This window comes from Periplaneta americana, chromosome 2 (assembly GCF_040183065.1).
Source record: "Periplaneta americana isolate PAMFEO1 chromosome 2, P.americana_PAMFEO1_priV1, whole genome shotgun sequence".
Lineage (NCBI taxonomy): Eukaryota > Metazoa > Arthropoda > Insecta > Blattodea > Blattidae > Periplaneta > Periplaneta americana.
In genome coordinates this window covers 146,218,170-146,242,135 of record NC_091118.1, presented here as the reverse complement: position 1 = coordinate 146,242,135, position 23,966 = coordinate 146,218,170, and the positions used below count along the sequence as shown (strand labels likewise).

Here is a 23,966-nt window from a genome sequence, read left to right as displayed (position 1 = left end):
AGTTTCACTGCCATAAAGCACAATTGGTCTAACGACTGTTTTATATAATGTAAGTTTTGCTTTTTTACTTATGCATCTTGCTCTCAAAGTTTTATTAAGGGCTCTCAGGCATCTATTTCCCCAAGCAATTTTTTGCCTCATATCCGCATCTGCAGTGTTTTAACGCTTAGAATTGGCTAAGTATAAATCAGGCTCCACTCTATAGGAAAATGCATGAAAATAAACTTGTCTATTCTCTTTTGTGATTCTTATAATACAGAAGATTATTTTTTTATATTGTTATTAGAGAAATAATATTTTGTAATTGCAGTGTGTAGCAAGTGCTCGAGAACACATTAAGTCAAGTCTTCCACTCCCTACAAAAGAAGTAGAACAAATTTTAGTGAAAACTATACTCCAAGCTTGCAATACCTTGATGGTCTTGAAGAAAACAAGGAATGAAGGTGACGCAGACAGTCATGGATAGTTACTTGAGTGAGTTACAGTATATAAATAGTCTATTAATAGTGTGCAGTTTTTTGCTATTTTATTATTAATTTTGAATTAAAAGTATTTACGTTATATGGCTACAATATGGACCATTTGCTAGTCCAGATGAACGAAAAATATTAAAACTAGATAGTATGAAGGTAGAGATAAAGCTTGTATACAAAAGGAGGTTTATGAAGTTTAATATAAGAGCTATATTCCATAAATAAGTTAAATGGAGGGAGATGAAAAATTGAAATAAATATATAATATAATATTCAAGAAAAATTGAAACATTTACAATAGGATCAGTCGGGGTATTGATGAGACAATTTTCAACACTTTGACATGTAAAAACCAAAGAATTGGCACTACAGCATAAGTAAAAATAGTTACAAGTAGCACCTATAAGAGGGATTCATATTTGGTATGTGATTCTTCTGATATTATATTTACATAATAATGATAAAATAATTTGTCTATGTTACAATTACCCCAGGATATGGGGCAACATATGAGATAGCATGGGGCAAAAACAAGACATGCTGTTATTCTTATGGGAATGGAATATGAACAATCAATGGGGTAAATGTAAGACTGAGTGTGGAATTTTATACACATTAATAATTTCAAATTTTAAAATTACACTTTTAGGGAGCATTGTGCATCATTTTAAGAGTTAATAATTCTTAAAATCAAAGTAGCAACAAATTATTTGACTTAGGAAAGTTAGAACATTAATTCAATTGAGATATCATAATAATAAAAAAATTGTATTTGTCCTGTTTTTTTTAATGTTCCTGTGTCCCGAATTTAGTCCAATTGTTTCACTTTTAAGTGTCCTTCCTAAATAAAAATTGTGGTTTACAGATTTTATTCCGTTTTTAATTATCATGTGCTTGGCACTCCTGGTGACAAATCCATGAAACATTGTTGACCAATTCCTTTTACAGTGTTGCCAGTACTTATGGTGATGCTCTTTTTTCCTCCATGCTCCTGTTTAAAGGTGCATTTTTTCTAAGTATGTATGTTATGATGTAAACTTATTTTTTTTAAGTAGAATCTATGTTAATGTGTATATTTTTACACCATTACTCTCTTATTTAAAATGAAATATATGTAGTGATTTATATTCGGTTTTCTTAATTTTTAACATGTCCTACTTTTTTACCAGATGTCTCAGGTTTTTTAAAGTAAAAATTTGGAAATGTTCTGATTGTTTAAAAAACCACTATGGGGAACGTACATCAGAAGAGAATATTAGTAGTAATTACTTTTGTAATTAGTTCGTATTTTAACATAAATTTAAATTTTATTTTCTCATGTAAAATATATTGTATTCTTGTAAAAGATGGAGATTTTTGTTACATAAATACATGTTTATTTTATTAGTTAACTATTGTTTATCTGTTTGTGTGAACTTTGAAATATTACATTCCGTTTTTGATGTGTATCCGAGAATTTCATGAAATCAAGCATTGTAGCTTCTTGTATTAGTCTAATCAGATTTCTGCCTTTTAGGCTCTGGAAGATCCACAATTAAAATGGACTTTGGCGGAAATCAGATTTGTGCAACAGTATAGGATTTTACATGTATAAACTGGCTAGTCATATAGGAGATAGTACCGGTGAAGAGAATACTTCAAAGAGTTCACTATCATTCAGATATTGTATTTGTGAGGTGCCTACAAAGTTTTAAGCTAAAGAGATAAAGTATGATTAAACATTCTTCCAACATAATAAGATTAGTTTACGTATGTAATTATTTGGCATCTATATAGTAAGCTTTATATTGTCATGTGATTTAATTACATATTTTCCTCTCAATGAATTAATTTGTGAAGCTATTTTAACCTTAATTTTATTATCTGCATTTTTAATATTGTAGTAATTGTGTTCAATAATTTTAAAAACTTGGATCTCGAAGGACAATGTCGATGATAATGTAAATGTTCTTCAAAAACCTGTTGCTGTTTACATGTTGGATTTTTCTTTCAAAAGAATAAAATGTTTTAAAATTCCAGTGATAATTTTGAAACAGTTTGGTGCTAATGAATTTTACCAAGGTGTAACTGTAACTTTAACTACAAATATAAGGCAGTTGCTGACGTGTTTTAACTACAGAATGGAATAGAAAACTGAAAATATTGACGTCGAAATACAGCATAATTACTAAGATCGAAAATACACTCAATTTATTAGAAACTCAAAAAGAGTACAAACAAGTTAGTTGTGTATTATTGCACCTTTGGCTTCTCAAGAACAGTACAAAATGAATACAATAGAATATTCCTTGATATAGTTAAGTAATTATGCACTTAAATAGAGTATACAGGGTGTAAGTGAAATAACCATACAGATTTGCAGAGCTAATTGGTCATATTGATTATAACAAAAAAGTTTAAAATACCATATCAGTGGAAAGTTTATAGTTTTCGAAAAAAAAAGCCCCCCCGAAAAGTTTAATGTCGTCATTGTGGATAATTATCATGCATAGGATCTCGTCCTTTGTCAATGCTAATAGAGAACATAATAAAAAATATTTTTTCCTTTGTCATATTTCGATAGAATGGACAGTTTTCGTGTAAATTAAATAAAGAGTATTTGGGTCATTCCATAGAAAACAGTATGTCGAAAAACATCAACAATTCAAACTGTGTTAATATTTACATTTCTACTCTTAATATCATACAGTCCACACCTGTGGAATAACGGTTAGTGCGTCTAGCTGTGAAACCAGGTGGCCTGAGTTCGAATCCCATTTGGGGCAAGTTACCTGGTTAAGGTTTTTTCCAGGGCTTTCTCTCAACCCAATATGAGCAAATGCTGGGTAACTATCGGTGCTGGACCCCAGACTCATTTCACTGGCATCACCTTCATCTCATTCAGATGCTAAATAACCTAAGATGTTGATAGTGTCGTAAAATAACATACTAAAAGAAAAATATATCATATATATAAAACATACACAATATGAACCTCACATAACCTACCACTTCTATAGTATAAAGGGTTGAAATATGAAGGTTCTCGCATACATGCCTATATTAAATATTTTCTGCTGATAACATGAACAATCGCAACTATATTTTTATGTGTTGGTTAAACAAAGGGGTGCAGAAGCTCGTGAACATGCTAAAAACGAACATTTGAAAATTATAACAAGAGAAAATGAGTCATACGTATTTTAAAATAAGATAACATAAAATTGAACCTTCTGATTGTACTGATTTTTTTTTTGTATAATTATATTGAATGTTTTCTTTAAACTATCAAAGTTCCAAGATGGAGTGTTAAAAAATAAGCTCGTTATAAATAAAAATACAACTCACCATGAAGCGGAATAACTCTCTGGCCTACCCCCTCATGGCTGCATCCTACAGTGCTTGCATTCAGTGTGTGCCACACATTGAAGTGAGACTTCTTTAGGAACCTCTAATGAACTGGAATGCATCTTAATGGTGATTCTTCTATAGATGGATACAACATAGTGAATGCTTCTTGTTCCAGGAATTGTCTTTAAACCTACAAATCTTGAACAATTTAAGTAACGGGCTTCATTTTCGTGTTCTTCATTACACCTGAAGGAAAACAGTTCCTTCCACATGGATTTTGCACACTCAAACAGTTCTGTGGGAGAAGTTATCAGGGTCCCCTACAGACTTGCTTTATTGTGTCCCCTACATCATCACATGGACCTTTACCGTGGCTCATCATGAAGAAATGCCATTTGGCAGGCACTTGGAAATCTTGTTCATGATACAGGAGACTGACAGAATTTTTCTTGTTTTTATATTGTCCTCCTGCTCCGTCACTAAATTAAAATATTTTTCGAATTTCAGGATATGTCTGTTTTAGATGTGATACAAGTTTATTTTGAGAAAGGTGAACACCTGGTGTCGTGAACTAAAAATTCAGAAATATTTGAGAAACATATTATATGCTTTAAATCATTGTCAAAAGAATTTCTATAATAAATAACAAATGGATGTATGGTTGCTTGTGAATTGCTCCAGTGATAGCCCTGTATGGTATCCTGAATTATGAAGGTATAATTTTCGGAACAATCCCCAAATTACAATGAATTCGCCTGAATTTGTCATTCTTTAATTTCCTCAAATAATTTGATTGGACCTTTGCAATAAAATTGTGCATATCATGAAGTTACGGACAAAATTTTCAGAGAATGTTTTCACAAAAGTCATCTGAGTTCTGTCTGTTGTTGTCCGTTTATAGTACATAATTTCTTCAATTAGATTTTTCTGTAACAAAGAATTCAACAGCTCCGAAACATTTATATCTGCAGGACATCTTTCACACTTACTAAGATAACAATCAGATGATGGATCATTGCATACCATTGTTTTTATTAATTCATTGAGGTTTTGGAATGAGCTGTCACTATCGTGTTTAAGCTTTTGTAGGTTCACGAGTATTAATTTGTGTTTTCACATGTCATACAAACACAAACATTGTGTGTTCCTGCTCCTCCAGCTAAAGCAGTGTTTAGGTCTGAGAGATGCGAACCTCGAAAATCCGATTTTAGAACTTGGGTGTCTTAATTTAAATTCCTTATAGAGTTCCTTAAGGTTTGCTAAAAGTAATCTCTTTTGCTTTTTAATTTTTTTTCCTCCTTCTCTGACAGATTTGGTGTCCTTCCTACCAGTCATTATCCTACTGATACCGTTTTCTTCATAAGAATGTTTCACAAGTTGAACTATATCATCAGGGAGACTTCTCTTGTATGTTCTGTCTGGAACTGACATAGTACCTTTATTTGTTTGTGTTTGCTTTGCAACATGTGCCACATAAGGCACTCCGAATTCAGATTATATGCTCACTCCAGCTTTAAGAAAGACTGATTAAAATCATAATATATTTCTCATTTGCTGTTTTCGAAATTGGAAATTTTTCTTCGAATTGATTAATTATCTCCTGACCATCATTCGTGTCACAACCAGCAGAAATATTAAATATATTCTTGGTTATAGCGCGTGTTACAGCACTGGATTTTCTTTGAGCATATGATTTAATACATGAGAGTTTAGGTTTGGAAACAGGGAATTCACCTAATGGAGTTAAAAGTTTATTCAAATTACTCACGCTGTCTTCATTACTTTCCGGAACGTATTCTTCCTCGCTCAGCGACCTCCCTGCTTCAGTGTGCACACCCTCTTCTTCACTTGCTGACCTCCTGATCTCAGTTTCAGCCGCATTGTCTTCATCAGGAGTATTCATTTTTGCAACTCTAAGAAAACAACTGTGACAAATTGAGTCACCAAATACTAAATGCAGAACTTTTTTTACAAATGTTCATTGTCACTTTCTCTTACCAACTCGTCTTGAATGCTTTTCCAATCCGAAAGGATTACAACACCACAATTTATAAGTTTGTTTTGTTTTAGGCATATTTATGGAATTAAATCACACTGAATTTAACCCACACACACGAAACTAATTGAACTGAACATCCTTAAGCTATAATGAAAATGTGTATAATGTCCTGTAACATGAAATGTGTACATGCGAGCGAGCTCACAGCTGACATTGTCAGATAGTGCATGACCTTGGTGTGTCACTGCGGTTTAAGTGATATTAGCCCTTACACGCAGATTCTCTTGTATTCAGGATTCCGAAATGAAATTTGACAGGTAAGCCAATTATACAACCATCTTCATATAGAATAAATATCATATATCCCAAAGCGTTTAATTTTAAGTTATTAATATTTTTATATGTTATTACTGATTTATACACCATCAGAAAACACTAATCGCATTTAGTATAATGATAATTTAAACTAAATTTATTTTTACTTATGGCAGTATTCTATTTGCTTTTCAAAAACTAATTTAACACCGTGAAGGCATTTTTCGGAAATGCTACAAGTGCAAAGCCCTATAATTTCGATAATCGCCACAGCCATACTGTAAATGATAAGAGTATTATATTGCAGCAAGTAACTATTTATTATAAGTATAAACCTATATTAAAATATGAAAAACGTTGGTGATATCACCTTTCCAAACCCCAAAATTTACATGGAATGACCCTAACTGGAAGGAACACGTCTCAAGAATGATTTCATCTAGGATCCCTAAAGCAATAATGAAGTATCGTCCAAATGGGAAACGGTCACTTGGTCGACCTATGAAAAGATGGCAAGAAAATCACTTTTTCAAGCCGTAACAGTTCTTTTGGGACAGGATGATGATGATGACGATCCTATTGCAAATTTATTGCCTGACTAACATGACTAGATTTGGTAACAATGATCACCTATTTTCTTTCTTTCGATAGGGGCAGTGAATAATTGGTAGACAGGTCGTCTTGTGCCAGTATTACGTGAATATCCAGTGGAAGTCAGTTTTTGAGTCTTCTGATCATAAGTGAAGCTTGTATTGTCATTCAACTTCGTGTATCGCAATGCCGAGATTTTATAATTCGGAATGTCTGGACATTATTTTAATTTATGGAGAGACGAAATGCAACTCGCATGCCTCTCAACACTCATAGAATAGTACCTAGTCCAGAGACATTCATCATTGTCTGCTAGCTGGTCCATGACACAGACAGCATAATTGCAATATTTTGCAATCAGGGACCGAAGCAGTTGCTTGATTGTGCAGTATATAACGTTTGTCTGACATCAGATGAGTTCAGTACCTCTGTGTGGAATCTCAGGCATTGCAACTTTGCCAGCAAATTTATACTTTCGAAGCAATTATTTAATTAAACATGCACTTAATCGCAAAACATATAATAGATTTTTTGTTTATTTTGATGCAATCTATCCTTCCTTTTAATGTCCAGGGTTATATCACTTCCACTCTGTATAGTTATAGCTGGGCAGAGGCCAGAGTATTTATAATGTTGTCTTTCGAAAGGTTATTTTTTTTATACATACGAGTAAATGTGACTAAATCTTACATCTAAGTGATTATTCTTATGAAAATAAAATTGTTGACATTAGTGTGTATAGTAAATAATACCTTATAGAGAATAACTTTAAGCACATACGAGTATATTATGTATTGTATATATTGCAAATTTAAACCTATTACTGTATGTTTAGGATTCATAATATAGCCCACAAGGTGAATCATTGATCTTAAATTACACTGCCCTTTATGAAGTACATAAAACAGGCTGCCCATTTGACATAACATAACAAAATAAGAACATAAATTGCTTAAATTTTATATATATGTATGTATGATATGTAAAATTGAGAATTCTAATAAAATAATGAGATTGCATATATATTCTTATTTTTTAATGATTATGATTGTCTGTTTGCTGATCTGGTGATACATGATTGGTTAGTTTCCAATGTGCTGTTTTAGCATTTATGCCATTAACAGTCTAGCTCTCCAATATTTGGCGGCAATGCAGGTTTATTCAAAAGTGGAAAAACATACAGACTCCTCTTTATTGAGAAGTTTATAGAAAAAAAAAAAAAAAAAAAAAATTTTGTTCATAAAAGAATGGAGTTTATTGAGGCATGAACCAATTTCAAAACATTCAAATATGGTCGTCATTTTCCTCTATCATTAGTTAGGACTGGCAGCCTCTCTTCTAAGAAATGAACAGCATTCAGAAGAAAACCTTACGCAACATCTTCAAAGTTTTTTAGGAGCTTTCACAACGACATATTGCAGGGTCCATACAGCAACAATCCATTTAGGGTTCTAATCTTCTCAGTGCGCTGAAATGATCTCTATTACACTCATAGTAAACTCAAAAATAGCTTGAATTGCTGTTTATTAATTTCATATGCCATAGCAAAAGTAGTGAATGATGAGTTATTAAAAAAAATCATCCACTCTCTAATGAGGGTTACCACAATAATCCAAAACGATGACGAGTCTTTTACAATTTAGAAGACAATTAGCCTAACATAGTCAATACAAAAATAATTTTGAAACATTACTTTTTTCCATAATTGGTATCTAAACTGGTCTCTTTTTCACTGTCCTTAGCATGTTTATATTGTTGTTAATTCTTATTATTCAAGTGTGTTCTGTATGTATATTGTTTTGTATCCCATGTCATAAAGGTAGAGGGAGTTGTTCCTTTGGGAATTGAAAATAAAATGGCTTTATTCAGAGCAGTAAATTAAATTTTTTTTCACGACAACCAACACATTAGAAAGAATAAAATCCATACATTCATAATTTCTTCACAAACAACACAATACAAAGAAAAAGTGTACAATTTAAAATTAAATTTAGATACCAGTAATGGTTACATAATTATAGCATACAGAAGTAAACAGGTTTTATGCACTAATGGAAATTATCACCCTCGGTTTCACCTCGGGCACTAGCACTAAACTTTCCACTTGCACATAAAATCTCTACTCTCTTATACATGAATTACTATGGTAATTAGCAAGGGATCACCAGTCTTTTTCAAAGTACGTGGCAAGGTTAGTTAAGGGGATGTCTAAGTGAGGTGAAGCCGAGGAATATGTGAAAAGATTATCAATGATTTAAGATCCTCGGTATCACGTGATTTAGATATCCCCTCAACTAACCCACTTACCTTGTCACATACCTTGTAAAAAGCTGGTGGCCCCTTGTTAATTACCATTACTATTATGTGATAGAAGGAAAAAAAAATTCCTGACTTCTGTATAATGCTATATATTTGGAGTTCGGTTATGTTTTGTACTAAAAAGCTAATATGTGTGTATATATATATATATATATATATATATATATATATAACTTATATATATTTATTTGATAAATTATATTTTGTAGCAGTACTGGAAAATTTTAAATGAAAGAAACGGTTAAAAAATTAAGACACTTTAAAAACTTCACTGTGTTGTTGTGTTGAAATACTTAAAAGGTAATACAGTATACACTTTGATATGCATGTATGGCCATTATGGCCATTTCGGAATCCTTTACCCCATTACACCATTGTCAGCATTCCAGAATGGTCATACGGCATATTAAAGTATATTATATACCTTTTTTTTCTTCTCTAAATCAACACAGTGAAGTTTTAAAGTGTTTTAATTTTTTAACTTTTTTCATAGGCTATACTTCAAATAATTGTTATAAAGCGAGTCGAAAACATATGAATGAAAGGGCAGAAACTCTTATTCGTAACTTATTAAAACAATTTTGTCATTTCCTATATAAATTTATATGGAAATACAAAAAAATTTGGCATTTCCTTTAGTTTTATTTGCAGTGAAAGTGTTTTTTCATAGACATATCAATGGCTGAGAACCAGACTGTTCTAAGTCCAACTTTTTATAAGATAGAAATCTGTGTTTCAGTTCTTGTCTGCATATATGAATCGAACAATATTATAAATATTCCTTTCCATAAGATCGCTATGAAGCTATTCCAAATTGTTTCCTGAAGTTTTGAATGTCAGAAGCTTAAAATAGCGCTCCTGGGGGGGGGGGGGGGAATTAGTAAAATGGACATAGAACAGTCTGGTTCTGGGCCATTGGTATTTGAAAGTTAATATTGCTATAGTGTACAGCACAGGTCGAAGTGAAACAGATGATTCGCCTTAATAACATAAGCAGAAGCCATGTCTCTTTTCAAAAAATATCTTGGGAAATATTTTGTAGTAAACAATGTATAAATTTTAATGTAACTAATTTAACTCATCCTACCATAATGAAATGTATTCAACTACAATTATTTATACATGCATACAATATATAATAATTACAAAGAACCAGAATTCTATTACATGATATTCACATTTCTTAAATAGCGTAAAAATAACACTTCAATTTGATTTTTCATCCTGAAGATATGAAGTTGCAAGTCTCTCCAAATCATCAAGGCTTAAAGTAGAAATCGAGCGATAGAAATCTTTCATGAACTCTTCAGTTATTTTTTCTGAGTCACTTTCATTATAAAACTGTCGAAGAAACTTGTAAATAGCGTCTTTCAAAACACTCTTTTCCTTTGGTCCTGAAGCAAAGTTGTCTTCCTTCATAATGGCACTGTGAATATTACTTGCCTCAAACCTAAAATAAGAAAATATATGTACAGTTATATAATTTTTTTAACAAAATGCAAAAATCGGTCTACCTCTATAAAAGAATATAGCAAAGTTTAAACACTCAACAATATGCACATTAGTGTGCCTTCCTCTCATCAATTATATAATTTTTATGTATCTGTAATACCCTACAATAGTAAAATACATAATACTGGTACATGATTCCATACAAGAGTATATTACATTATTTGTTTGCAAATGAAAGGAACAAATTAAGAAGCATACAATCATACATGAAATTTGATGGACATGTGTAGATCTGATAAGCTCTTTTGCAATAATTGAATAGGTATGTCCGTCAAATTGCTTATCAAAATCACAATGCTATAAATAGCAAAATATTACACTATTTACAGTGTTAGGGTATGCACACAAAGAAAGCAGATTTCTTGCTTTCAGGTTGCCGGCGCCAGCACTTGTTTACCTGAGCTAAGAAGTTCTGCATGTTAACTAATGAGGTCCGAACAGAAAGGATACAGGTTCGTACTTGTCAACGAATGCAACAAGCGCCTACAAGTTTACTGAAATGAATCGTTAATTCCTGCTCACTGGTTGTTGACACCTGTATTCTATATTGTCGGTACATAGGAGAAAGTAAAATGGATAGCGATGCATTAATTGCTGCTGCTTATAACAAACCTGCGGTATGGGATGAAAAAGACAAGTATCATAGCAAAAGGAATGTAGTGGAGAAGTGTTTGAAAGAAATTAATGCAGAAATGAAGCAGGACAGTAAGTAAAATATCTACAGATAAGAAAAGAAAATGTTTTACAATAATTGAGGGGTTTCCAGATTAGACATCACAAGTCACAAAAATTTATTTTTAAAAGGTTTATATGATTCTAATGGGGAAATCAGAAATCTTTAAATGGGAAATTTCTTAAAAATATTTTACAAACATTTTCCTCTATGGGGTAAAATGAGATTATATTTTTAAAATGTTTTATAAAACAATCATTGTTTGATTTGATAAGTTTTATCTTCCCTTACGAAAATGCTACATTAGAGCTAATTAATTCTCACTTATAGTACTCTTTTTTTTTTTTTTTTTTTTTTTTTTTTTAGAAGCAAGTTGAGGCGTGGTCAAGAAAGTAAGGAGACAAACATCTATACTTTTTAAAAAAATCTACTACCACAGATGTCAATTACACCAGTTTTTGGTTAAAAGATGTTCTACACATTTAAAATGCAATAAAATGTTTCCAAAGTCATTTTGGTATACTAAAGAAATCTATCTTCGTCTGCATTCAACTCATTAAACAAGTGATGTTATTCATCACATCTTTTCCTACAACGATTTATTGGATGAATGTAAATTGTTTTTCTTGTCTCTTTTAATACATCTATATAAGACTATCAGAACATAGAAGAAAGACTTCATCAGACGAGCTAGTCAACGTGAAAGAATTAAGTTTTACCGCTTTAACATGCGTTCTCTGTGTCCACTATCGTACTCAGCGCCGACAGGCACTGGCAATTGGCACTGGCAGCCAGCAATAAGGTTACCTGCATTTACATGTTTTCTTTGTGTGTGTACCCTTAAACGTTTTCGGCATAAATTGCCATCAGCGAATAGGGATTATAAAGAATGGACACTTCACGTCGGTACCTTTGATGTAGCCAGACTGATTTCAATGACCTTCAAGCCAGCTAAAGCGTGAGATTCTGCTTTCTCCCTAGAGTTGGCGCTGACATCACACAGCTAGCAGTCGACACAGCAGAAATATAACACATATAATTAATACATCTAGGTACATTATGTATTCAAAATAAATTGGATCCATAAAATAATAAATCCGTCATTAACTGTAATGCCTAGACTCTAGAGTTCCTTTATAATGAGAGTTGAGACGTTGACCCCAACAACAATTAAAATATGTAATGATGTGATAGCGCTGAAAATGGAAAAACAAAACTCTTACGAGAAGTAAAACTATATACCTATATTATATTATATACAAATATTAAACGAATTCGATACTTAATTTTACAATGTATTATTTTATTTTATAATATAATTTATTATATTTGAAATATAAAATATTATTATTACAACTAGTTTGTCACTGAGAAATAAGGAAAAGCCGTTAACTTGAATTTATTTGAAGCAAAGCGTTACTGGGTTATGCAATAAGGTAGGCGATGTTTGGATCCTGTGTCTTAACTCTGTTCTCAACAAGTTCTCAATTATTATCTTAGTGTATGCTCGATTACATTAACCTCTAGCGCTTGAAAGTGGAACTATACGCTGGCGCAGAGAGAAACAAAACACAGGAAATTTCGCTCAGTGTCCATTCTTTATAATCCCTATTCGCTGTTGCCATCTTCAGAACACGTAACAATACAAAAATATGAATACTTCGTGTGGAAACATTATGACTAAGATACCCTACGTGTCGATTAGTTACGTGTTCTGAATATGGCAGTTTATGCCAAAAACGTTTAACACTGTAAATTGTGTAATATTTTGCTAATTATAGCATTGTGATTTTGATAAGCAATTTGACGGACATAGCCTACCTATTCAATTATCATACATGAAGTTTACAGAACCAACAAAGCGCACATTTTAAAATTTCATTTCACACTGTAAGAGATAATTATAATTCTTGGGGTTAAGCAGGAATCTTTTTTTTTTTTTTTTTTGTTTATAGCAACAGACGTACCGGTACCGGTAGACTATGACTCGCTTGTCCTTCCATTTAAAAATAAAGTGGCTCCTGGAACAATTTATTTCCGGTCAGAAAAACTGAGATTTATCTCCCTATAAAGAATGGGTGTTTGTTGCTGAATTATTTCCGCTCCGCCATTTCAGTCACTAATGTTACATTATGATAGGACTACATCAACATGGCTTGGGAATTCCACTAACTGAATTTTGATACACAGTCCTATGCTCTGAATTTTGGAAATCCAACTTATCAAATAACTCCACTAGGATAAAATGAGGAAGCAAACACCACCAAAAGAATAGGTAAGGGTTAAAAACAATATCAAAAGAATAGGTATGGGTTAAAAAAAACAATGACCCTACAAGTTTGATCTCATGACTTAGCAAATTTTGGAACAAGTGACATATAATGATTTACACAGTGTGACTGTCATATGTTAGGAGCTTAGTACATTAGTATAACACAAATAATAAATTTTAATATAATAGGTACTAGGCATTTATAATAACTTTCCTTTTATGGTTAGCCTATCTCAAAGTTAACCAACATGTTACGCTTAGCTTAAATAGCTTAAGTAACCGTAAATATATAAGCTGGAATATATGTAATCATGCCATTGGTATACGTAGGAATGAACCTGCCCTTTTAAGTTGAAAATATCTTCTAGAAATTAATTTGATCTTTAACTGTATGCCTGTACCACATAATTGATTAATTTTATACTTTTATCTAATACAAATTAATACATCCTGATGACTATAAAATTACATTCATTCAACAGGTTCGTTAAAATACATACGTCAGTTCAATTAACGAACTCAAATTCCTTTTAGAAGTACACAAATCGTGCAACTGTCACTTTTACTCATTTCTTCTGACTCCATGCATTCTACGTTTTTCTGTTTGCGCCTTTTACAATTTACATGATTGTAAAGGAGCAGTGGAGCCAACAGATGGGCTTGTCGTGGCCACTGAAAATAGAAATAACAACATATAAAACAAAGCAGAAAGCCCTCACTTGGATATTTATATAGTGTTTATTCTCAGTTCAGATTATAAATAAGGCCTAATTGTGTTATGAATCATTGGGAGAATCAACTTCTTGGTGATTATGATATACTAAACTACGTCGTTGGTAATACTATTGACATCCATATTTCAGTGTCGCCAACAGGCAGGATAGAAATGATTAGGACACCGGTAGAGGCTGGTAGAGAAGAGAGGGTGGAGATAGGTAGAGAGCAGAGAAAGACCGATTATTTATGGTGCTGTGAATTGTTACTGGGTATGATTCTGCACTTGTGTGGTGGTTTGAACTTCAGAATTTAAGTTTCAAGCTGATGCAGGAACTTTTTAAATGTCCACGATCGCGCGAAGTTTGATGTGTTTTAATTTTTTGTACATGAATATAGTACATACTTATTTGTAAAGTAACATGATTAAATTAAGAGCATTAAATGAAGAATCATCAGAAGAAAGTGAGGGGGAAGAAGATGTTCCAACAGTCACTAGAGAAGCCCAGGTATTTGAAGATTATGTGAAACTTATTATTATGTGATCCGAGGTTGTATAGTAGCCTACTTATATTTATGAAAGTCTCTACTTGTCACAATCAGATCAGTTTCTGTTATGTATCCGACATTTAGGTTAATCTTGAACGGATGCCCATTTTTATATTATTGTAGCTATTAGGTATACATACTGAAGTAGGTAGTTAGTCTATTATGTAATGTAGAGTGCTGTAAGGCTTGAATTGTTGGTAGACTTTTTCTCATCAATACACACAACTTACACTGAGACCCACAGATATTATTTTCTTAGGCATAAGCGGGCCTACTGTCTGTCATGATGCTAGCGACTCTTCTTTCTCACGTGAGGCTTGATATTTGCGTTGCTCAAAAATATAGTCTAATATGACTTTCATGAACACTCCACAAATTACTGCAAATATGTTACAACTCCTTTCATGCTTTTAGGTGCTCTTTAGATGCCAGAAATACAATAACTGGCAATTTTTTAAGTTGGTAATTATTTACTTCTGTGCCGAATTGAACGTTGGTCAGTATGTCGGACATCATCGAGGATCAGTGACAGGTTAGCTTTGGTTTGTTCAGGTTTTTGGCTCACCTTGCATATTATACTTTTTTTTAGGCATAACAAAAACCTGAACAAACCAAATCTAACATGTCACTGATCCTCGTTGATGTCCGTGTTTTTTTTTTTTTTTTGTATGGAGGAGGGACCCGAAGCCTTACACTGCAGTCTGAGGCTTATTGTGCTTATCACTCTTATTCTTGTGAATAATTGGGTAGCCGAACGGCCGCGCTCTTGTACAAGTACAGCACGCCGCACCTTGAACTTAACGTGGGCTATTGTATGGACGATAATGATATGTGAATTAATGATGGCGAAATGAGTCCAATGGCGAAAATTATCCACCAATTCTGCTTCAATTGGTTGAGGGAAAACCCTGGAAAAAACTCCAACCAGGTAATTTGTCCCAATCCGGGCCCGCTTGTTTCATAGTCAGACATGTTGACCATTACTCCATAGCGGTGGACTATATAACTTAGAAGGCCTAGCCCTAGGTCTTAATTTTAATGTAAGAAAACCATTATCAGTTGAACAGGTGAATTCATTCAGTTATTTATTTATTAATGATGAAGATGACAAACAAAATTTTTAAATTTGTAAAAGTTACTGGAGCAATCTGTAATCTACCCTATTTAAACTCTCTCAAGTGCACAATATGAAGCCGCCAGATTTTCACATACGCCAATTATGCATTAATTCTTGTCTTAGGGAATTGTGGAAGTAAGGGGTGGGGAATAAACTCTTCTCTTTTCTCTTTAATCTACCCTTTTCTTCTCTTATTCTCCTTATTCTCCCAATAAAATATTGTCTCACAAAAATTCTATTTCACTAATATTAGCTTCACCAAAAGTTTGAACGGAGCCACCATTTTCAGTTGACTGTCTATGCTGTAGACAAATTACGATCGCAAAGAATGTTTTATAATATCGTAAAGAATTTGCAGTTAGAAATGTTGGCAAACAAACAAATGGTAGGGAGATGATAAAAACAGAAGAAAGTATATACAGATTAGAAGAAGTAAAGTACTCTAATACAATAAAATAGATATTAATTAACTTATATTCTATTTCACTAATGTTACCTTCACCAAAACGTTTGAATGGAGCCACCATTTTCAGTCGACTATCTGTGCAGGAAACAAATGACGATCGCAAAGCATGTTTTATAGTAGGCTACCATAAAGAATTTTCAGTTTGAAATGTTGGCAAACAAAGAAACAAATGCCAGGGAAGTGATAAAAACAAACAAATGCTAGGGAAGTGATAAAATTAAACAAATGCTAGGAAAGTGATACAATTTTGCGATAAGCAGGCATGATTGATTGAAAGACATCCTTTTGTACTGTTTTATTGGTCAAAAGTAGCGTGAAATAGTAGAAGTGTAATAGTCAGTTTAATTTCACATTTAACTCCTATCAAAATGTAAATTGTTACTCTCCATTGGATACTGATTCTGATTTATCAAGACGTTGAGGAAAAGAATAGATAAGTATTAATGTCAGAAAGGGAGCAAGTACTTTTGTCGGTCTGTGATGTGAATAAAATAATTACGATAAAAATCACAGTTCATAAAATTTAATAAGCTAGGGAAGAACGTTGAAAAGATGTGAAAGATACTTTGTAGTCAAAAAGTGACAACTACTTGAAGGGTACACGGGAAAAACGAACAATGTCACATTTCCATTAAGGTTGAGATATAGATCTTTTTCGGTATATTACTGCTAAATTTATTGGTGTTTCTACTTGAAATGAAGGAAATGATGAATGTATCAGTGGTTTTAATTCTCCTTTACCACTTTTGGTAAAAATAACACTAAAGTTTGTAGTAATAGGACAGTGATTAGATGATGACATCACCCTTAACAGCATTGTGACATTGTTCGTTTTTCCCGTGTACCCTTCACTTGCGAAGAGTTAATAAGTGGCTACCAGTCACTAGTTCAAATGGACAGACTCCATTTGAGAAAGCTGTTAACTGAGAAGTTAGGAAATGTTTGTGGTTGTTAGGTTTATAATGTGTAATGACAATCATAAGCTGTAGGTATTTGGACTTTTTTATTCCAAAAATTCTTTGCCTTTTACCACCTATGAACCAGTGATAATTAGGTCCAGAGGAATGCACTATAATCACTTAACTGTTAACTATCACCGATGACTGTTTCATAATATGTAAATTATTATGAGTAGTAGCAATCATCTCTCATAATCATTTTTAGTAAACTTACTTCCATTACTTTACATTGGAAATGTATAATGTTAAAGAGTGATTTGTTAATATTTTCATCCACAGGAACAGACCGCATTTGCTCAATACAATGACGCCTTGGTGATGTTGAGGGATAAAAATTTTGAGGGTGCAAGAACAATATTTCAAGATTTGCTTGAAAATAGCTTCTTAGTTGAGGTTAGTATTTATGTGATTATATAAATAAAGTACTTTTTTATGCCAACAAACTGTATAACAATTATGTCTTTTTCAGGTTACTAAGCAGGAAGGGACAGAAGGTTTGGGACACCCAGCTTTAGTTTTGAAGTACTCATGTCTTAAAAACATGGGCACAATATATGAGAAGCAAGGAGAGCTACAGGGAGCTTTGAAAAGTTTTCTTCAGGTATACTCTAATAAATTATAATTACAATTAGAATTGTTTCGTATGAGTCATTCTGTCCCCAGATTTTAAGAATTGTGTACCAAAACCAAAAATTAACAACTGTAAGTCATTTTGACCATACAAGGCAAATCTAAAAAGGACTTTACAAATTTGTAAGGGTATAGACATGTTTTTAAAAAATTTGCATAATTGAAGTGTCTTTGTCTAGTACAACATGTCCAGATTGACTGACATTGTGCCATAGTGTCGAATTCCATCACTGTCAGTGCTAGTGATTTGCATTTAAAAATGGCTGCTTTCACAGATATGGTGCATACTTGCCATGTGTTTGGTTTGAAGAAACTAAGTCTGCAACAATGATTCAATAGAATTTTTGTACCGAGTATGGTGAAGGTCCTCCAAATGTATCTACAATTTATTCTTGGTACAAGAATTTTGTTGAGGCTGGTTGTTCTGTTTGCTGAGACAAGTCCCCAGGATGCCCACATTGTTCTGATGTCATGGAACGAGTAAGGGGAGGCTTTGCTCATAGTCCTATGGAATTCGTGGGACTGGCATTCCACAAGCCACTGTTTGGCATGCTTTACAAGGATATTTGCACTTGACATTATAAAGATTTATTATGGTGCGAGAAATCACTGACACAGATAATATGACTCATCAGAAATTGTGTACAGAATGGGTAGAGGAAGACGAAATTTGGCTGAACAATATAATTTTTAGTGATGAGTCAACATTTCATGTCAGTGGTAATGTTAACACCCACAACTGCAGGATTTGAGACTGTGAAAATCCATGTGCAACTCTGGAACATGTTCGTGACAGTCCAAAGGTGAACGTTTTTTGTTCCCTTTTCACAGTTAAGGTGTATGGTTCCTTCTTTTTTTCAGGAGAGAACCATCAACTGTATCATGTGTCTGGATGTTTTTCGCAATTTTCTCATTTTACAGATCATCTATGGTGGTCACATTGAACGACACTGACTGTCTGAGGTAAAATTTGAAATGTTCTGCTACAAAATAACATTAGACCAATTATGTAAGTCTCCTGAATAAATTTCTGTACCTTTACACTGTTGTAAAGTCTTTTTTGAATCAACCTATATATGAACAGCACAAAACACGATCACAGACTGAAAAATCGTAGGACAAAGTCATACTCTTCAATTGAAAATACAACTTGGGATAAAGTTTGTACACATTTGTATTCTCAGTGCTCCATTGTAATAGCAATTGTGGCAATGCTATATGGGCATTATTTTATCGTTATCAGTGGTCGTTCTTGTTTTATGATGTTTCTTATTTTACTGTGTAATTATTGAAAGGGTAAAATTCAATTAAAATGAAAATGAAAGGTATTGAATTGTTTTTGGGTGAGAAAAATTAGATATTAAATTCCTCTTTCTTTAGTGAAAAGTTATTGTCTTCTTAGTGATAAAATAAATAAATGATGATAGAGATTGTATGTCTTATTTTATTCTCTGTGTGATATTTCTTTATCAAGGCTGCAGAACTGGATGGTAGTGATGTCACATTGTGGTACCGGATTGGAACTGTTGCTGTTCAAGTTGTAGATTATGAGCTTGCCTGTGATGCTTTTCTTGAGGTATATTTATTGTTTAACAATACAGTAATATGAAACTATTTTGTAAAAAAATTGTGATGTTAGATTTGATACTGATATTTAAGTGAGATATACATTTTCGAAGAACTAGCACATTATGTAAAACAGTTGAGAATATGACAGATTTACCGTAATAATTCACTTTATTGCCGAAACTTAAGTTAAAATTGTTAAAATCTATTCATATTTTTATTAACTAAGCCCTAATTTTTATTCTGAGAACGACTTTATGTGTTGTACTAACAGAGTAAATAACTCAGAGTGAGTTCTGAGCATATGTATTTCTGTAGTTATCTGAACTATGTTTACCTCTCCTCTCAATCACTTTTAATGGAAAGAAAATACATTAATGTTATTTTATCAATCTATACTATAATGATTTCAGTAATATTTACAATTCTGTTCATGAATAGTTTGTTCCAATTTTAGTTTTTTTGTTTTTCCTTCCCAGGGATTGAGATGCAGCCCTCGACACTGGCCATGTTTGGACAATCTTGTCACCATCTTGTATGTACTGAATGACTATATTCCTTGTCTGCTATACATAGCTCGTGCATTTGAGCTTGATCCTGATTTTCTTAAAGGACTGGCCTTCAGGGACAAAATACTTTTGGAACAACCCTCAATTATGGACGATTTCAATGTCTACTGCAAGGGACAGTAAGAAATATAAAGTATACTTGGCATTTATTTCTATAAATGTTTCTTTTTTGCTCGCAAACAATTCTCATATTTATCAGTGATATTTAATCTAATATAGAATTGTGAAACCCAGTATATTTGTTAATTTTGTCACAGTGTACACTCATTCATTCCATTCATTCATTGTTTTCTACCCAAGGGCAGCATTCTCCAATCTTCCCTATGTTGCAAAATTTTTGGAGCTATGTTACTGGATCTGTGACAAGTGAAAATCAAGAAGTAGATTTAAATATTTTCATTTTACATTTTTGGAAGAAAACACAGATAATAATGGTGACCATTGGCGGTTTATAGTTTGGTGGCAGATTTGTGCAACCACTTTTACCACCATCTTTATTATATTCTTTTAAATTAAGTCAAAATTGAATTGTTATCTTGTCCAGTAACATTTCAATTAATTATTTCTGAGCAGTGATTCATTTAACAGCTACACAATATTCATTTCCATTCAATCCAGTTAGGTGTGACAATTGCTCTGCCACTCATCTGATCTGAATTCTCACTCATTTCTCATACATGCGTGTTTAGCATAGCAATTTCACAAACGAAGTTGTTAAGCTATGTATTGTGAATGAAAATTGGCATGCATCCTAATAACAACTGATCCTATAGATAGTTGTGTTTTATTCGTATTATTGTAAAAGAAATCCTCTTCATCACATTTAGTTGCTGATTTCTGTTGGGGTTAAATTTATGTTGCATAGTTTGAAGGTAGTTTTCAGAATTTAAAATTTATAGATATAAGTTAATTGAAAATAATTTCAGGAAACACCTACAAACTGTGGGGCTCTTTCAAGGAGATCCCATTTATAGATTGTGCATGCAGCACACAGAAACTTCAAAGCACATACTGCCTGAATCTTAGAGGGAAGGAGACTCTAACTCTTTGGAACCCTGTCACTGAGCAGTATGAATGATCCTAACATTGGAGTGAAGGTTCTAGAACTTACCAAGAATACAGAGCTAGAACTCTGATGATGGGTTATGAGGTAGCACAAAATGCCCGAGAGCCTGTCATGCATATGTCAAAGATTTCTAAAAAATCCCCATTTTTTTACTATTACTACTACTAACATTATTCTTAGAGACATTGAAACAAATAGAAAGTATGTGTTTTGAAATCTTCACAACTAATTAGGTACGAAATATGTGAAGTGACGTAGTTGAAAGTATTGCCTTTATTAAATTTAATATGGGTTATTTACAAAAAAAATGTTTGCAGAAAAAAAATCTTTAAGTCTTGAGTGTATAATTTGATTGGCATAGACTGCCTTCAGATAACTGTTTTACTGTGTTTCGAGAGGTTTTGGAGCTATGTTTCTGCTCCATCATCAGGAAAGGGAAATAGAAAACCTATCTGTTGGATCTGATCTTTTCCTGTCATCCTATCAAGGACAGGAAAATGAGAAAACCTGTCTGTTGGATAAATCCTGGAGAAAATATCTTGATTATGGATCAAATAGATAATTTTCGCCTTTCCCTGTCTTAAAAGAATAGCTCTTGCTAACAGATTCAGCAGATAGGTTTTCCTTTACCTGCCTTCTCTGATGACAAAGCATTATGTAGATGCAAAATGTTGGATGTCTACACATCTGTTAAATAGTGCAAATATTCAGAAGCCTAGTATCACATTGATTGTCAAGAAAGTCTAAAATCAATTGTTATAATGATTACTGCATAAGATATATAACAAGACTTTTTATATAATTTTGCATTATTATTGTTTTTCAGTGATCTTGGCCAACTGAATGCAGAGTATGATACTGACACAGGCAAAGAGTTAATCAGTGAAGCCTTGGAGATGAGAGAGAAAAGACGGAAGCTTTCTAGTGAAGTATTTGCTCCTAAACCTCTTGAAACAGTTACTTTAAGTCAGCCTCTTACAGAAAAGACCTGGGTGTCTTTAGGAGAGACTCTAGTGCAGCTTCATCAACATATTAAAACTAAAGAGAGTATACGAGTAAGTTTTGTGTTGACTGTAACATTATAATTACTGTGAATGCTTATATTCAAGAAAAATATGATTTAGTATTACCTTTATTTATTTATGATTGTAATGTATATTAAGTGTTGCATGCTTGTATGACTCAACTGAGATTGAAGTATTGAGTTTAAGGAAAAATACATTGTAACTAATGGAGAGATGTGTTATTACAATGTCTCAAATCGTTTGAACATATTGTATGAAGTAATTGAATTTTTGTAGCACTTCTGCTATCCTGTGGATCTCAAAGCTGTAGTGGGAGTAGTAAAAGAAGCAGAAAAAGATACAAAACCATCTGCTGAACCAATGGCTGTTGATCAGCCAGCAAATGATAATGCAGGAATGGGAGGAAATGAAGAGGCTGCTCCTCTTGTTGCAGTAGAAGAAGATGGAGCAGGTGATGCTGCAGGTACTGGAGATGCATTATAATGCATCATTTATCTACTCTTATACCACGTAAATATTGTATGAGGCATATTTTTTAACCAACTTACGAGTATGAATAGGTCCCTGTGGTTCAGAAATTGCGATTTTATATGTCCCAACGAGGAAGGCAACTCTAGATAGATTTCTGACATCGTCACTTGTGATGAAACCTGAATTTAACTGTTTGGCTCATAGACTGATCACCAATGAGCAATGTGGATATTTCTATATAGCAAAAATCTGTGCTTCAGTGGCTGGTCATGATAATATCTTTGAAAAATATTGGAGTGCAAGAGGTCAAATGACTTTATTGTCAAACGCCTGGCATTAGAAAACAACAACAACCTTCGAAAGTGAAGTGGCCCTGAAGTGTTGGTAAGAAAATGGTGGCTAGGTGGCAACCGTTCCTCTGGCGGAGCAAAGGACTGTTATTGCTGAGTGGTACACAACTATGTCATGTTTACCATACAGCCAGTATCACCATCCAGTTCTTGAAGTCCTCAGATTTGAAATTCATGGTTCAACCTGCCTACAGTCCTGATCTGGTCCATGCGATTATTTTCTGTTCTCAAAGATGAAAAATGGTATGCATAGAAGGAGGTTTTACAGCTCTGAAGAAGCTGTTAAAGCTTACGAAAATTGTATTAACTGTAAATATATGTTACGAGCTTACAACCCTTGAAAAAAGTGACTGACAGAAATGCTGTCAAATGTGGTTTATGAGAAGACGAAAGTGCAAAGAGTGTGGTGGTGATTATTTTGAAAAAATGCACCAATCAGAATGATTTTACATGTGATAATTTCGGTGTATCTCAAAACTTTTGTAGTGACCCTCGTATTATGTGACAAATGCAGATTATTAAATTCAATTTAAGAGTATTACGAGTTTCCTGTTAGGGTTGCCTCATCTTTCCATGGTATTGGTAGTTTTATGTTTTCGTTATAAGGATTATTGACTGAATTTGTAAAACATGCTGTCACATCTGCTATAAATTTTACTTATCACAATTCGTAACTGCATGAATTGGTGCATGTCTGAAGAAATTCACTACATACTCAATGACTACATAAGCATTCTCAGCCTCCCATCATTTCTGTCTCTGCATGTTGATGGAATTTAATATTCTGATTGTTCTTCAGATTTGTCTTTAATGAACTGAAAATTAACAATTGCCCTTACACATTTCTTTAAGGCATGGCAGCATGAAGCCATTTTTGTGGCAATACTAGTGTACAATTGACCCATATAAATATGATGACGAAATCTCCTTCAGCAGAAATCGCTCATTGTCCGAACAAGAAATGAAACTTCTCTTCTAACTCCTTACTTAAATTTCTCAG

General features: G+C 33.1%; 2 protein-coding genes and 1 long non-coding RNA gene across 6 annotated transcripts in view; 2 read left to right on the top strand and 1 right to left on the bottom strand.

The window, feature by feature from the left end:
• LOC138694653 (histone H2A deubiquitinase MYSM1-like) overlaps positions 1-11,268 on the top strand; it is a 36,772-nt gene extending 25,504 nt beyond the window's left edge. The window contains exons 13-14 of one of the 3 annotated variants that reach the window (XM_069818603.1): positions 311-474; positions 10,912-11,268. In XM_069818603.1, coding sequence (XP_069674704.1) covers positions 311-466 — 156 coding nt within the window. In that variant the 3' untranslated portion in view covers positions 467-474; positions 10,912-11,268. Of the gene's footprint in view, positions 1-310; positions 6,505-10,911 lie in introns of those variants that run through there. The other 2 variants (XM_069818602.1, XM_069818601.1) reach the window with 2 other exon arrangements.
• An 854-nt stretch (positions 11,269-12,122) lies between these two features.
• Positions 12,123-15,087, bottom strand: LOC138694655 (uncharacterized). Its single transcript, XR_011330987.1, has 3 exons — positions 14,978-15,087; positions 13,985-14,156; positions 12,123-12,215 (listed from the first exon to the last, which is right to left on the bottom strand). It is a non-coding gene; the product is annotated as an uncharacterized lncRNA (long non-coding RNA).
• The window catches only part of LOC138694651 (calcineurin-binding protein cabin-1-like), a 57,876-nt gene continuing 48,258 nt past the window's right edge, over positions 14,349-23,966 (top strand). For both annotated transcript variants that reach the window (XM_069818595.1, XM_069818594.1), the window contains exons 1-7: positions 14,349-14,707; positions 17,569-17,682; positions 17,759-17,890; positions 19,394-19,495; positions 19,965-20,173; positions 21,947-22,175; positions 22,422-22,608. In XM_069818595.1, coding sequence (XP_069674696.1) covers positions 14,621-14,707; positions 17,569-17,682; positions 17,759-17,890; positions 19,394-19,495; positions 19,965-20,173; positions 21,947-22,175; positions 22,422-22,608 — 1,060 coding nt within the window. In that variant the 5' untranslated portion in view covers positions 14,349-14,620. The remainder of the gene's footprint in view (positions 14,708-17,568; positions 17,683-17,758; positions 17,891-19,393; positions 19,496-19,964; positions 20,174-21,946; positions 22,176-22,421; positions 22,609-23,966) is intronic.